General features: G+C 46.6%; 2 protein-coding genes across 3 annotated transcripts; one reads left to right on the forward strand and one right to left on the reverse strand.

The window, feature by feature from the left end:
- Positions 1-7,017, reverse strand: CD3H5orf52 (chromosome D3 C5orf52 homolog). Of its 2 annotated transcripts, XR_006195165.1 has the most exons (4): positions 6,630-7,017; positions 4,379-4,487; positions 1,169-1,509; positions 1-16 (listed from the first exon to the last, which is right to left on the reverse strand). XR_006195165.1 is itself a non-coding variant. In XM_042910207.1 (3 exons), the coding sequence occupies exons 1-3, from the start codon at positions 6,893-6,895 to the stop codon at positions 1,312-1,314; spliced, it is 573 nt and encodes a 190-aa protein (XP_042766141.1). In that variant the 5' UTR covers positions 6,896-7,017; the 3' UTR covers positions 121-1,311. The 2 variants fall into 2 exon arrangements, 1 of the variants encoding a protein (XP_042766141.1); XM_042910207.1 differs by lacking the exon at positions 1-16 and having other exon boundaries at positions 121-1,509.
- A 98-nt stretch (positions 7,018-7,115) lies between these two features.
- On the forward strand, positions 7,116-14,129 carry DUSP18 (dual specificity phosphatase 18). The gene is made up of 2 exons (XM_042910893.1): positions 7,116-7,422; positions 10,113-14,129. Exon 2 carries the CDS (start codon positions 10,182-10,184, stop codon positions 10,746-10,748), a length of 567 nt encoding a protein of 188 aa, XP_042766827.1. The 5' UTR covers positions 7,116-7,422; positions 10,113-10,181; the 3' UTR covers positions 10,749-14,129.

Below are 14,129 nucleotides of genomic sequence, written 5' to 3' on the forward strand. Positions count from 1 at the left end.
GCCTCAGTTTCCTCATCTGGAAAATGAGGGGACTTGGTTAACTTAAAAAATATATATATCCTAGGCCCTTGCTCTATGCACTGTGCTAAAGCTATAATACAAAGAGGAACTGGTCATTTATTAAAAAAAGCAAAAAAACAAAAAAACACCAAGTGGCTACTCCATTTACTAGGCATTGTGGTTACAGATGAGTAAGTCAGGGTTCCTGCCATTAAGACATTCACAATCTGGTTAGGGAGACAGTGAGCAAACAAGAAATGGCCAACCACATACTCAGTGCAGACAGAGGTGTGGGCACAGGAAGGAATGGCCTTTTCCACTGGGGCCAGGTGGGTCAAGTGTCACAGAAGAAGCCTGGACTGAATCTTGGAGGATCCTTCGTCCCTGCTCTCGAAGTCCGTACCATCTAATCGGGGTTAGGACAAATGCCCAAACAGCTACCACATAAGGCAGAATGAAGCCACTCTGGGTAATTCAAGTTCAGAGGGGAGAAGAAACCCATGTGACAAAGGCAGGGTGGGAGAAGGGTCAGGCAGGAGGCAGAGGAGGTCAGAAACACTTTGCAGGAAATGGCATTGAGATAAACTTAGAAAGATGAAGAGTTTTCTGACAGCCCTGGGGGGCTGAAGGAGCGTTCTGGATAAGGGGCCTGTGCATGTAAAGGCACAATGTGAGGACTGTCAAGAGTGTAGTCGGAACAGCAGGCAGGCCAGGAAGTGAGAACTGGCAAGGCTGGAAGCCAACGGGACCCATCATGATAAGAGCCATCAGCAGGCCCCAGGCCAACCACACCACACACCACATCCTCACACCAGTTCTTGGAGGTTCTAGCCCACTCTTTCAGATAGGAAAACAGAGGCTCAGAGAGGTTACAAAGTCACACAGCTGAGGGATAGCAGATATAGCCCTTAACCTAGGTCTGTCCAATGCCCCACCTTGACCCCCTTACCACTAGGCAGCGACACTATTGAATCCTTCCCATCTAAGGTACTACTGTCCCAGGACACCTGGCCTAGCATTTCACTTCAGACACATGGGTACCAGAGGTCGATCTTTGCCTTAACCATGGAAACCAGCTTGATTCAGCCTCCTCCCAGTTAGGCAGCTACGGGACCTTCAGGATCACCTTTACCAGAACAGATGGGATGGGTAGGGGAAGGAATATTACAGTGGCTGAGGGTTTTGGTGCTCCACTGTCCGCTGATCTTAGTTTATTATGGTTCTGTGATGGTGTAGGCTGGCTAGTTTCTACGTCTCCTCCTCCTGTAGTCTAGTGTCATCATGGTTCAGGGGCAGATTATTCTGCCTTGACTAGGGTGGCTGGCTTTTCCTGTGAGGATGGAGGTTGAACTGGACCTTGCATACCTGGATGCTATCCAGGTACTGCTGGATGTTCACGGATTCCCGTCTCCAGCACCCCAGCTTTCTGAGCTGGTCGGTCATGAACTTTTTCTTCAGATGGTCATACAAGTGGCTCATCTTTCTCTTGGTCTTGTCTGAAGCTCTTATCTGACAAAAAACAGAGGCGACGTTAGGATGAAGAGGCTACTTCACAGAAAGAGAAATGCTCATGCTGCTGATATGGGGGTGGAAAATGTGCCAGACGGACCCAATATTCCATAAATATATTGACTCATAGGGAACCTCAGTTTCCCTATTTGTAAAATGTGGGCATTGAGCTAGATTACCCCTAAAGTACCTCCAACAGTCTGCAGCCCAGGGGCCTGATTTTGACCTCAACATCTCTATTTGAAAACTGGTCAGAAAGAGGTGCGGGTGGGGAGGGTGGAGGAAAAGACCATCTTGTTCCTCCTCCTCCTCAAATCCTATCACCCCGTCCCTATGATTCATTCAGTGCTTACCACATACTGTCTGCAACATCCTCTGTATCACACTGAACTCTACTTATTTCGTCTATCATATCATTTCTGTCCTGTCCCCAACAAGACTAGAAGCTCTGGGAAGGCACATTCTCTATCTTACTCACTCATGTACTTATTCCAATGAGCTAGCTGTGAAGAGGATACTAACAAAAATCAACCACAGGTCTTCATAACAACTACAACATAGTCAGGAAGGTGGGGCACATGCCCAAATATTTCTAAGTGAGGCACAGAGTGCCATATCCCTAAAAGTACAGAGTTCAAAGAAGGGAGATATCAAGAAAAGCCTCCTGTAAGAGTGACATATAAATTGGGGTTGGGTTTTGAATGATTTTTGGTTTTGAATGATTTGAATGGGGAAGCGTTGTGCGTGTGAAATAAGAACCAGGTGGGAGGTGATCTTGGGGTTGACATTTTCACAAACTCTCCCAGGGACTCTAAAAAACGGATGCTGTCTCAAAACCCAGCACAATATAAGCAAAGGAAAACTCCATAAAGGTCAGTCAGTGTTGCCATGATTATGTGACAAAGGGAGTTAAAGAACCTAAGTGGATCTTGGGAACAAGGGATAAAGAGGGAGGGTGGGTGATTTCTCTTCGTGTGCTCAGATTATTCCCAAGACACAAGGCCTTTGCTTTCTTGTCAAGGTCCTGAGAAATCAGTGGCTAGTCAAAGCTGCCTCTTTTCCTAATGTGCCTTTTTTCCTTTCTGTGGGGAAGACTGCCATGCTGGGCCCTTAGCAAGTCACCAGGTCTACAAATAAGGAGAAGATAGTCTTTGTCCTTAAGGGAAGATGTCCCATACTGTGGTCAGTCAGACCCAGGTTTGCAATTCTACAATGATGCACTGTATGATCTTAATGAATTTACTCCATCTCTCTGAGCCTCAATTTCCTGAACTAGTAAGTAGGTTAATAATACATAATGGACACTGAGTATCTAAAATACATAAGGGCTCGATATAGCTTTAAAAGGACAACTTCTGGATGGCTTGGAGGGTGTTTGGCACAGCCCTCTGGTACATATAAAGCACCTCAGGAGAGTCTCCAGTTACAGTATCTCAGGGATCCTCAACCCATTTGCCAGAGGTATAACATCCCCTCCCCCACTGGTTATAGGAATTGACCCCCAATCCATCCTGGGCCAATCAGAATAGCTCATACCCGCTGGCCACACTGACCAGGGCAACAATGGACCAGTGACACACCCTGGGCCAATAGGAGTCCTTCTCCAGGAATTGTCTAATGTGAGCAACAGTGGAAACGCTCCATTTCCTTTCTAGGCTACAGGCCAAGGTTTCCTGGGGCCATGCTCCCCAGGGATAGCCAGCCAACATGCAAAAAGACACAGGAAAGAGATGAAAAGGGAAAATGGAAGATACATCCAATGGTATTGGAGCTCCTGGCTCCTCTCATCCCAAACATTGGTGATCCTGCCCTACCTATCCTTGATTATGTAAACACATTGTTCTCCATTTACTTGTACTAGTTCAAGTTCAGTTTGAGTCACCTGCAACCAAAAGGATCCTAATAGATCCTAGTTTACAAATGAGAAAGAGTCCTACAGGAAATGTGATTCCCCAAGCTCACACAAAGCTGGCTTGCCCATTGCCAAGTCCACCCTCTTTCCACTAAACTGTGCCACTGAAGTTTAGCAGAAGGAGAAACACCCAGACCCCTGCTCTTCTTTTGGCCTCTAAGACCTTTAAGAGGATTTAGCATCATCTCCCGAGCCTCTTCTACTCTTTTTAATGTCAGAATCTCATAGGCCCATCCAGATTTGGGCCTGGAATGTTGGAGAGAAGTCAGTAGAGTCAAGAAGGGGGCAGCAACTCAACTCTGGGCTGCCTGCTCTGCTTGAAGAAATGAGTACATTCTCATAGTCCATTGTGTTCACCAGCCTCTTCCTAGTGCCCAACACAGTGCCTATCCCCAAAAGCCCCTAATGATATATTTAATGAATTAATTGAGCCTGTGTGGTGAAAACACTGTTTTCTCTCCCATTCTTCTGTGGGCTTTTGGGTAAGCAGGTCTAACCCTACTTAAAAGCAAAAAAAAAAAAGGGGGTGGGCTTCAGTTCTCCTCCAGAAAATAGGGGGAATCTCTGAGGGAAAAAACAGACCTAATAGTGTTGATGCCACTTCAAACTCTAAGACCCAAGATTTCTTTCTACAGGATATAGTAGAATCCACTTATGGATTCCCTAAATAGAGAAATAACATGATTGGAGGGGGGGAAATGCCACAAGAGCCAAGAAACATAGAATCCTCTTCCTAGCTCCCGCAGCCCAAGAATAGCTAGGACACCTGGGGTAAATCAGTAACCCTGAATCTCAGTTGCCTCCTCTGTAAAATGGGACTAGCTTTAAAGCACCTTGATGGCCCCCTATCACCTCTGAGATCTGTAATCTGCACCCCCCAAGGCTACTGGGGAGAGTGAAGTGAACACGGGTCAAGCCACTAATGCCCTCTAAGCCAAAAGCTTTTGATGACTTTACCTCCATCTCATAGACTCGTTGTGCACTGAGGTTGTCACGAATAATCACCCGGGGTAGGTTGCTCTTGGGTAAAAATTTTTTCACTGCTGCTTCACTGGAATTCATTAAGCTGGAAATGGAAGGGAAAAGTGGTGCAGGGTGAGATGGCTGGGGCCATATGGCAGGGCTAGGACAGGGACTGATTTGCTGGGGTCCTAGGGGAATGACTAAGGCTTCTCCAGGATATTCTTAGGAGAGACACAACTCTGTCATAATTGTCAGAGGAGCAAAGGAGTAGGCCTAGGCTACTCCTCTTGCAGAAAATGCACTAAAGGGGTATTTCCTGGATGTTGAAAGGAAAAGCCATCCTGAGAAGGATGTAGAAAGGCCCAGAGCAGTCCACAAGAAAAGTGTGAACAGGACTCAGAACTGTCCTCAGAAGCAGCCATCTTAAGGAGAAAATGTAGGATGAGATGGAAGGTGGGGGTCTTAGTGGAAAGGAGCAAAATTTGTATGATAAGGGTCAGAGGGAGGTGAGGAGGGGAGCATTTGCTCCAGAGCCTAGGTCTAAGAAAGACTGGAAGGGGGAGGGATCAGGGGAAGCAGGGAAAAAGAGAGGTTTGGAGGTTAGGCTGGTTAATAGGGAAATTCTAAGGGAAGAAGGTTTGGAAAAAGTCTAGAAAAGTGAGGGAAGTCTGTGGTGGAGAAAGGTTTGAGAAAACTCTCTGAGATGAGAAATAAAGATGGGATGGGAGGGAGGCGGGTGGGGTGGGGAGGGGAACAGAATGGAGCCAAGTGCTCCAGGTGAAACTAGAGATAAAAATTTGGCCAAAATGAAGAATTTTGGTCAAAAATGGATATGCCAAGTTTTCACTTTTTGATAATTTGGTTGCACCATGAAATGGTTTTGCAAATATGTACCTTTAAGTGTTTTTGCCTGTTTCAAAATAATTCTTCATATTTTGTTTCTAAATTTTCTTTCTAAAATTTGTAAACTAAATGTACAATAGGGAAGCAATTGAATAAATCATAATTAGGTCATGCAATAAAATACTATGCAGCCATGAATAAAACAGACATCCATGGTGTATTAGAGGAGGGGGGAGAAGATAGGTAACACAAGAGTGAACTTTGTTGTGACAAAATTTTCCCCTAAAAGATGTATCACTATGTTGTGGTACATATATATGAATGGATCTGGAAAAATATACACGGTGGTTGTATGTGGCCATACATTTTGCTTGTTTGTCTGGTCTGGTTTTCCTGTAAGTGTATATTACTTTGATAGGACAAAAAGGGCAATTTTTAAAGGTTAAAACATTTTGAAGGATTAAAAAATGTTTTTCTAGTTTACTTTCAGCCAATTTCAAACTATCGTTTTATGAATGTTTTTACATTTTCAGACTAGTATAAACAAATGTCCCCAGTCCCGCATTTACATTTTTCTGACAGCAAAGGCATGAAATGAAAAAGGCTCACATACAAAAAGATGCTCACATACGAAAGTCTCCTAATTCCTATTTTTTTTAAAAAAAGAAAGACCAAAAATATTTAAAGATAATATAAAACACTCTTCACCCACTCAGTGGTGCACCAAATTTACCAATACTTCCTGGGAAAATTTAAAAAGGGGGGGCGGGGGCAGTGACTGTACATATCCCCTTTCAAGTAATAAGTGGTCATTTTGAACCAAATTGCTTTCCAACCCAAGGCCTTTGTGGGAGCCTAGAGGATGCTGCCAGGGTTGTGGAATGGACGGGAAGGAGGGGAAGTTGGAGTCTGTGGGGACTGGAGCTGAGCTGAGGGGCTTTGCCAGGACTACTGGGGAACAGAGGCTGAGGACAGGGTTGTCAGAGGCCTGAGGGGGCCTGGGACTTGCTAGGCTCTAAGGAAATTCAAGGCTGGCCCAAAGGGCGCTGGGGACCCTAGCGCCACGTGATGTCAAGCTTGGGTGACTGAAGGGCCCGGGAGATTTGGAAGACATGTGGGTGGGAGATGGAGATTCCAACTTCTCCTGGGAGTCTGGGCTGAGGGCGTTTGGGCTCCCGGGGATGCGAGGAGCTGGACTGGGAAGGAGCTGGGGGGCTCGCACCTGCGAGAAATCCAGACTCTCTTGTAGTTTCACGAAGTGCCAGGCTCTGAGGGGCTCGGGGCTCTGGGAGAGCCGGGGGTGGGGGGGGGTGGGGGTGGGGGGAGTCCCAAGGGCCGCTGGGGGAGCAGGGATCTGAGAGATTTCCAGGTCTGAGCAAAGCCCTGGGCACCTGGGCCGCACCTGAAGAGCACCGGCAGCTGCGCTGTCCGCGGCCGCAGGAAGCAGATCTGCGGGTGGGTCCCTACGTTGATTTCGGGGTGAGAGCCGAGCCTATCGCGCTGGAAGGTCCAGGCCGGGGTGGTGCCGGAACTGGTGGTGGCCTGGGCGGCGGTCGAATAACCCAAAGGCGAGCCCAGGTTCCATGTGACCGAGGGCCTGGGTTGCTGGGCAGCCGCGTCTACCACACTGGAGAACGACTCAGAAATGGTAACCAGATGGTAAGCCATGCTCGGAGGGCGCGGGCGGACACAGAGTGAGTCCCAGGGCACACATGTTGCGCAAACCCATGAGCGTTGCCCGGGGGACTAGGTGGGACCTGGAGGCGGGACTTGTGCCGGGAGCCCCGGAGGCTGCGGACGCGGCAGGATTGTCCCTCGGCGGCCGCCGTGCTGCGCCGGGCGCGTTGCCGTGGAAACGAGCTGGGCGAGACTCAGCGGGCTGCGGAGAGCGTGGCAGATACTACCTCTCCGCTAAAACTGATGTGGCCCGGGCGTGATCGAGGGGCGGGTAACCTGGCGAGGGCGGGCGGGACAGCTCCAGAGAGCGGAGAGGAGGCCGGGGTTTCTCCGAAGACCCGGCCCTGAGGATCCCTCACCTCGAGGAAGGACCATCGCTATGGAAACCAGAGCGTGGGGCGGCCCGGGATTGTGGCTCCCGGATGGTGGTGACCGGTCTTCTCTCTCCCCGAGACACTCGCCCACTTCGGGCGAGGTTGCTTCCTGAACGAACCTGCTCTCTCGCCCACGAGAGAAAGGTAAGATTATGGGGGTCTTAACACCCAACAGGCGAAAGAGCCTATTCCAACATTAACTCCCCCAGGAAACCTATGTGACTCACCCCTGGAAGGGGCTATTTGCTATTGTCAACCCGTGGACCTCGTTCCATGCTTTTAACCCAGTATTAATGAACGCCCCGCGGTGTTTGCCGACTTTTCTCGCCCATAATGAGACCAGAAAGATCAGCTTTAGGACCTTGCTTCGTGACCCTAGATAGATCCTTTTCTCCTCTCTATCTCACTTTCCCCGTGTGTATAATGGAGATACTAACTCCAGACACCAGCCTGTTATGTTGGTTTGAAGACGGAACCAGATGAGGGAAGCCAAAGGCTTTGTAGGGTATAAAACGGTGAAATTAATCTCCACCACCCTCCCCTTCATGCTGAATATTTTTCAAATCTTTGTGTCATTTCTTGAGGCAATCATTGCGACTCCCTCACCCCCAGCCTGAAATAAATCCTTTTACTCTTCACTCCCATAATCCCCTGCATTTCAACGTCCTTAACAGCAGCTAGTTACCATAGCTTACTCTGTGCCAGGCCCTGTGTTAAACACTTTACCTAGGTTACCTCATTTCATCCTCAGAAGATCCTTATAAGATAGGCACTATTTTCCCTGTTTTCCAGCTCTGTTGTGCTTATTATTGTCTATTTAATGTCTTCTGTCTCTCTTACTGGACTTTTTGCTCTGTGAGAGGAAGAGCCATGACTCTCTTTTACACTTGATTTCCCCGGCACCTAATACAGACCCTGATAAATATTTCTTGACTAGCATGAAAATGTCTCCTCCCATCACTACCCTCACCTTCAAGAGAAGTGTCTTCTCTGCAAACTTTTTGTCACTGTGATCAATAGCATCCTCTATACCTGTTGCCCACTGGGCACTAATTTTGGGGACCCTCAGTCCACTTTTCTCTGGATTTTCGGGCGATAAAGATCCTTCATTTTGGGTAATGGACATCCCATAGCATTTAGGCTTTCAACTGAGTTTTGAGGGGATTTTTCTCTGCCCCCCCCCCATGACCTTTACAACAAACACCCCATCTGCCATTCCTGAGGTGAGCCTCATGCTTTGGGGCATTGGCTGGTAGGATTTGCTTATGTAGCCTTTGGCCATCCTCTCCAGCAGCTTAGGAATCATTCTTACTTCTACTAAGCTCTTCGCCCAAATTCTAGACAAAAAAAAAGCCAGGGAACTCATCTTTTCCAGAAGATCTCTCAGAAGGCAGAGTTGTGGCTGTTAGAGTCATTCCTTCGTTTAACAAATATTTATCAAGCACCTACTTTTAGGGACACAGAACTTAGCATTAGTGATATGGTAGAAGTAAAGATAGTTACAGTGAATCTCAATAGAACTCACAGACAAATCAAGGCAAAACCCCATCTTCAGGAAATGGTAGGAAGAACACCACTTAGGGCTTAGAAAGCCTGGAGCAGGGACTTGATCAAATGTGGGAGAGGGGTATGGTTCCAGGAGGTTTCCCTCAGGAAGTGACCCTTGACTAAGATCCCAAGTCCTCTGCTGAATGGAATAGATCAGGATCTGATAGGCTTGTAGGGAAAGAGGGTTCTGGGCTGAGAAAGCAGCAAAGGCCCTGGGCCAGAGAGAACCAGGTGTCCATAAGGCACTGCTAATGGCTCAGCCTAGCTAAGGCCCTTCAGGATGTAGGAAAAGCTAATAAGAGGCTAGAGATGGGCAGGAGCCAGACCACAAATGGCCTTGACAGCCAAGCCAAGGGGCTCTATCTCATCCTGACAGTGGGCATCCAGTGAAATATATTAAGCAGGGGAACAGAACTTCTGCTCCTCATTTGTCTATGCCTGATGAAGGCTGCTATTTGGCCTTGAGCAGTGTGCTTTAAATATGAATACTCCTATTTCAGTGGAACATGTGAAAATGTGCTATTTTTTTACAGCTATGTTCAAGACTAGGAGAGTGAAGGGCCAGGGATTTCTTAGGAGAAAGCAGGCCTATGCCCCTCCATGGGGTGCATGCCACAGCCCTGCTGCACGCAGCATCATGCTGGTGTAGCTTGTCTACCTGAGGCCCCTCTGCTTCTCTGCACTTGCTCCTGGGAGCTGCTATATAGTGTGCCTTATGCTGGCTTCCAGGAAGCTTTCAGCCACCCTCTTCCCCAGGCATTCCTTAGAGGCAAAGTGTAGGAACTTGGTTAGTGATGTAGTACTCTGTGATTTACGTCACTTTTACAGGGGCACATCTGGTCTCTTCAAAGGGATAGTTCTTGAAGGGGGGAAGCTGAGACCCTACGTCCTCTTATACCACTAGTGACTCCCAGCACAGTAGGCTCTGGTACCATATCACTGGTTCAGAGTCTCATGATTTAAGCATAAAGTCAGAAGAGAAGGAAAGCTGTGTGAGTAGTTCCCACTTAGAGGGAGAAGAGGGCCGTGTGAACCTAGGTAGAGAGGCCAGGCCACATCTGATGGACACCAGTCAGCCTACCCAGCTAGAGACATGGAACCCTCAAGGGAGGCCTTGAGTTCCAGACTTGAAGATAAGTTCTCTGGCTAATTCTGCTGTGATGGCCAGAAGACCACCTTGGGGATTCTGCTGTAGATCCATCCATCCATTTCCCAGGAATCCCCTGCAGTTGGCTTTCTGGCCCAGCTGGGCTCCTGCTCTCTAAACATTCTCTCCCTCCTTGCAGTTTCCCATGGCACAGCCTAGCAGAAAGATGCAGCCTTTGTGCCTCACTGGCCGCTGACCCACTGGCCTGATGACAGCACCCCCGTGTACCTTTCCGGTTCAGTTCCGGCAGCCATCAGTCAGCGGCCTCTCACAGATCACCAGCAGCCTATACATCAGCAATGGGGTGGCTGCCAACAACAAGCTCATGCTCTCCAGCAACCGGATCACCACGGTCATCAATGTCTCGGTAGAAGTGGTGAACACTTTATACGAGGACATCCAGTATGTACAGGTGCCAGTGGCTGACACACCCATCTCACGTCTCTGTGACTTCTTTGACCCCATTGCTGACCACATCCACAGTGTGGAGATGAAGCAGGGCCGCACACTGCTGCACTGCGCTGCTGGCGTGAGCCGCTCAGCTGCCCTCTGCCTTGCATACCTCATGAAGTACCATGCCATGTCCCTGCTGGACGCCCACACGTGGACCAAGTCATGCCGGCCCATCATCCGGCCCAACAATGGCTTTTGGGAGCAGCTCATCCACTATGAGTTCCAGCTCTTTGGCAAGAACTCCGTGCACATGGTCAGCTCCCCTATGGGAGTAATCCCTGACATCTACGAGAAGGAGGTCCATTTGATGATTCCACTGTGAGCCATCTCACCAGCCTCTGTGCCCAGGTCAAAGGTGCAGATCTGCTGTTGACCGAGATCTGAACTTAAACGTTCTACTGTTGTTACAGAAAAAACAGATGATGCCTTTTATAAGGATCAGAAAAAAAAGGAAAAGTGCTGTAGTTTTTAACCTTATTATCCATATCTTCAAAGATTAAATTCACTAACTGTACGATGGTGCAGGTAAGTTTCCTACCCTGTGAGTGACAGGTCATGGCTGCTGGCCAGATGGGAGAGAGAGGCAAGTGCCCAGGTCAAATGGACCAGTGCCTAAAGCATATGGCAAGCTTGGAAGCCTGCTGCCCTCCCGCAGACCGACCAACCCACAAACGAGTCAGCCACCATTCCACTTCACTCTTTCAAACCCAAAGCCAGAGCCTTAAGCATCATGGCGCCTCCTGTGCCACTCACAGTCAGTGCCAACCTACTAGATAAGTGGCCTTCAGGTGGTGCTCTGGGAGCCCTGGGGACCCAGGCCAAGCCTGCTTCTACCTTCAGCCACAGGGACCCAACTCTGGTTTTCTGGATTGGATTTACACATGACATAGTTTTCAAAGAAAGCATTCCATTGTATAAAACTAAAAAAAAAAATTTTTTTTTAGTGCTATTGTGGGTGGCAAGGTCTCAAAGTACCCATGGCAGTCCCCTGCCGGCCTTTGATGGTGGCATTAGTTTCCTTCTTAGCGGCACACGTGGAGAGCAGGCCTGACATCAGGCTTCAGGGGTTCCTCTCACAGGTCTTGATTTGGAAGGCCAGAGCTGCCGACTGGAACCTAGCCTTATCACCTCCTCCCTATATGATTTGGGACCTCTTGGAGCCTCAGCTTTCTCATCTGTCCAAGCAATTACAGCCCTTTTCTCCCAGCGTTGTCATGAAGATTCAGCAATTCCTTAACTTGGTGCCTGACACATGGTCAGGGCTTATGGTAGCAACTCTAGGCATGAATGATGCTTTGGCCCTGCTGGTCCTGGTTATCGCAGTCATCCTCACAATGGCATTTCCCCTATCTTTGCACAACCCTTTACTGTTTACAAAATGTTCTTCCAAAAAGTCCTCCTGTGTGGAAAAAAAAAAAAAAATGGTTTAAGTCCCTTCACACCCTACTTTAGAAGAGGCCTAGCTTCTTAGCCTTTTCAGAGTTCCCATTGCATTTAATCCATGCATGCCCTGGGGGTCCTAAAGCAAGGGGCACTCTTCCAGATTCCCCAAAAAGGCCTTGTTTAGATTGCTGACCACTAAAGCCAGTGCCCTGGTCTGGCTAACCACCTGGGTCTATGAGGGCACATGACAAAGGGACAAATGAGTGCGCCCAACCTATAGACCCTGAAATCCAAGATGGTTCAAACCTCCCAAGGACCTGAGGATCTGACTCAAGACCAGCAATTCTAATCCAGAGGTTTTCAAATCAACAATATAGGAGACAAAAGCACAACTTCTCTGTGGGTCGAGTCCAGTGGAAGCCAAATGCCTTCTACCCCACCCCCACTTCCATGACAGGCATGCCCAAGGGTACAATTTTAGAGTGTGGGGGAGAAGGAAAATCACTGCTGTAGACTGACTTCTCATTTTATAGGCGAATAAACAGACCCCCAAACACCAGGGCTGGTGTGGCAGAGCCCCCACAAAGCAGACTTTCTGGAAGAAACCCAAGTGGAAAATTTCTTCTATAGCCTTCTTAAAAAGAAATTGATTGGGACATGTTTTATCTTCATTTTTAAAAAAAACTTTGAATTAATATACCATAAAATTAACTTTTTTTATGTACAGTTCTGTTTTAACACATTTGTGTAACTACCCCTGCAGTTAGAACACAGCAGTTCCATCACCCAAAAAATTATCTGATGCCACCTCTTTGTTGTCAAACCTTTGCTCCACTCAAGCCTCTGGCACACACCAATCTGTTCTCCATTCCTGAAGATTTGCCCTTTCTAGAATGTCACATCCATAGCATCATAGAGGATGTAATCTCTGGAGACTGGCTTCTTTAGTATGTCTTTGAGATTCATTCAGGTTGTTTTTTATAGCTAAGCAGTGTTCCTATGTGCAGATGTACCACAGTTTGTTTTTTAACATTCACCCATTGAAGGATATTTGGGTTGTTTCCAGTTTGGGGTGGTTTTGAATAAAACTGCTACAAACACTTGTGTATAGGTTTTTATGTCAACATAAGTTTTCATTTATCTAGGGTATATGCCAAGAGTGGGATTGATCAGTTATATGGTAAAGGTTATATTTAACTTCATAAAATAACTACCAGACTTCCAGAGTCTGCAGACTTCCAGAGTGGCTGCATACCGTTTTGTGTTCCACTATGAGAGATCCACTTCCTCACTAGGATTTGGTATTGCCAATACTTTTTATTTTAGCCATTCTGATAGATGTGTGGTATTAGCTCAATTTGCATATTCCTAATGGTTCATGATGGTGAGCATCTTTTTGTGTACTTAATTGCCTTCCACCTGCCTTCTTTGGTGAAATGTCTATTCAGCTCTTTTGCCCATTTTAAAATTGGACTGTTTTCTCACTCTTAAGGGTTGGGAATTCTTTATATATTCTGGATACAAGTCATTTGTCAGATATAGATTTGTAAATATTTTTCCCAGTCTGACTTGTCTTTGCATTTCTCTTAGAAATGTCTTTTGCAGAACAAAAGTCTTTCATCTTGATGAAGGGCTACTTGCCAATTTTTCCTTTTATAGATTGTTGTTTTGGTGTCATGTCTAAGAATTCTTTGCCTAGCCCCAGAGCACAAAGCTTTTCTCCAATATTAAAGATTGGGGGGTTAAATTTTTCACTTATTTTTATTATCCTTTGGTATAAGGTGTGAGGTTTAGTTTGAGGTTCATATTTTTTTCATATAGATGTCTAATGGTTTCAACTACATTTGTTGAAGACTGTCTTTATTGGTTGCATTTGCTCCTTTGTTTAGGTCTATTTTGGATTCTTTATTCTGTGTAATATATGTATCTTTCTCTTCACCTGTACCATAACTGTCTTGATTACTGTGGCTTTATAGTAAGTTTTAAAGTCTGATACTATGAGTCCTCCAATTTTTATTCTTTAAAAAAAATTGTTTGGGTTATTCTGGTTTCTTTGCCTTTCATATGAATTTTAGAACCAACTTGTCTGTATCAACAACAACAAAAATAAACTACTGGGATTTCAATTGAAAATGTGTTAAATCTATTGGCCAATTTGGGGGAGAATTGCCATCTTTACTCTGTTGAATCTTCTGATCCATGAATATAGTATATCTCTCCATTTAGTTAGTCTTTGATGTCTTCCATCAGTGTTTCGTGGTTTTTCAGTATACCATTCTTATAGATTTTACTGTATTTATACCTAAGTATTTCACTGAGA

The sequence above is a fragment of the Panthera leo genome, chromosome D3 (genome assembly GCF_018350215.1).
Source record: "Panthera leo isolate Ple1 chromosome D3, P.leo_Ple1_pat1.1, whole genome shotgun sequence".
In the NCBI taxonomy this organism is placed as follows: Eukaryota; Metazoa; Chordata; class Mammalia; order Carnivora; family Felidae; genus Panthera; species Panthera leo.

Coding starts and splice junctions, on each gene's coding strand:
- CD3H5orf52 (XM_042910207.1), bottom strand. CDS start 6,895: ATGGCTTACCATCTGGTTACCATTTCTGAGTCGTTCTCCAGTGTGGTA. Junction 4,488..6,629: donor CAGCTGCCGGTGCTCTTCAG/GTGCGGCCCAGG, acceptor TTCCATTTCCAG/CTTAATGAATTCCAGTGAAG. Junction 1,510..4,378: donor AACGAGTCTATGAGATGGAG/GTAAAGTCATCA, acceptor GTTTTTTGTCAG/ATAAGAGCTTCAGACAAGAC.
- DUSP18 (XM_042910893.1), top strand. CDS start 10,182: ATGACAGCACCCCCGTGTACCTTTCCGGTTCAGTTCCGGCAGCCATCA.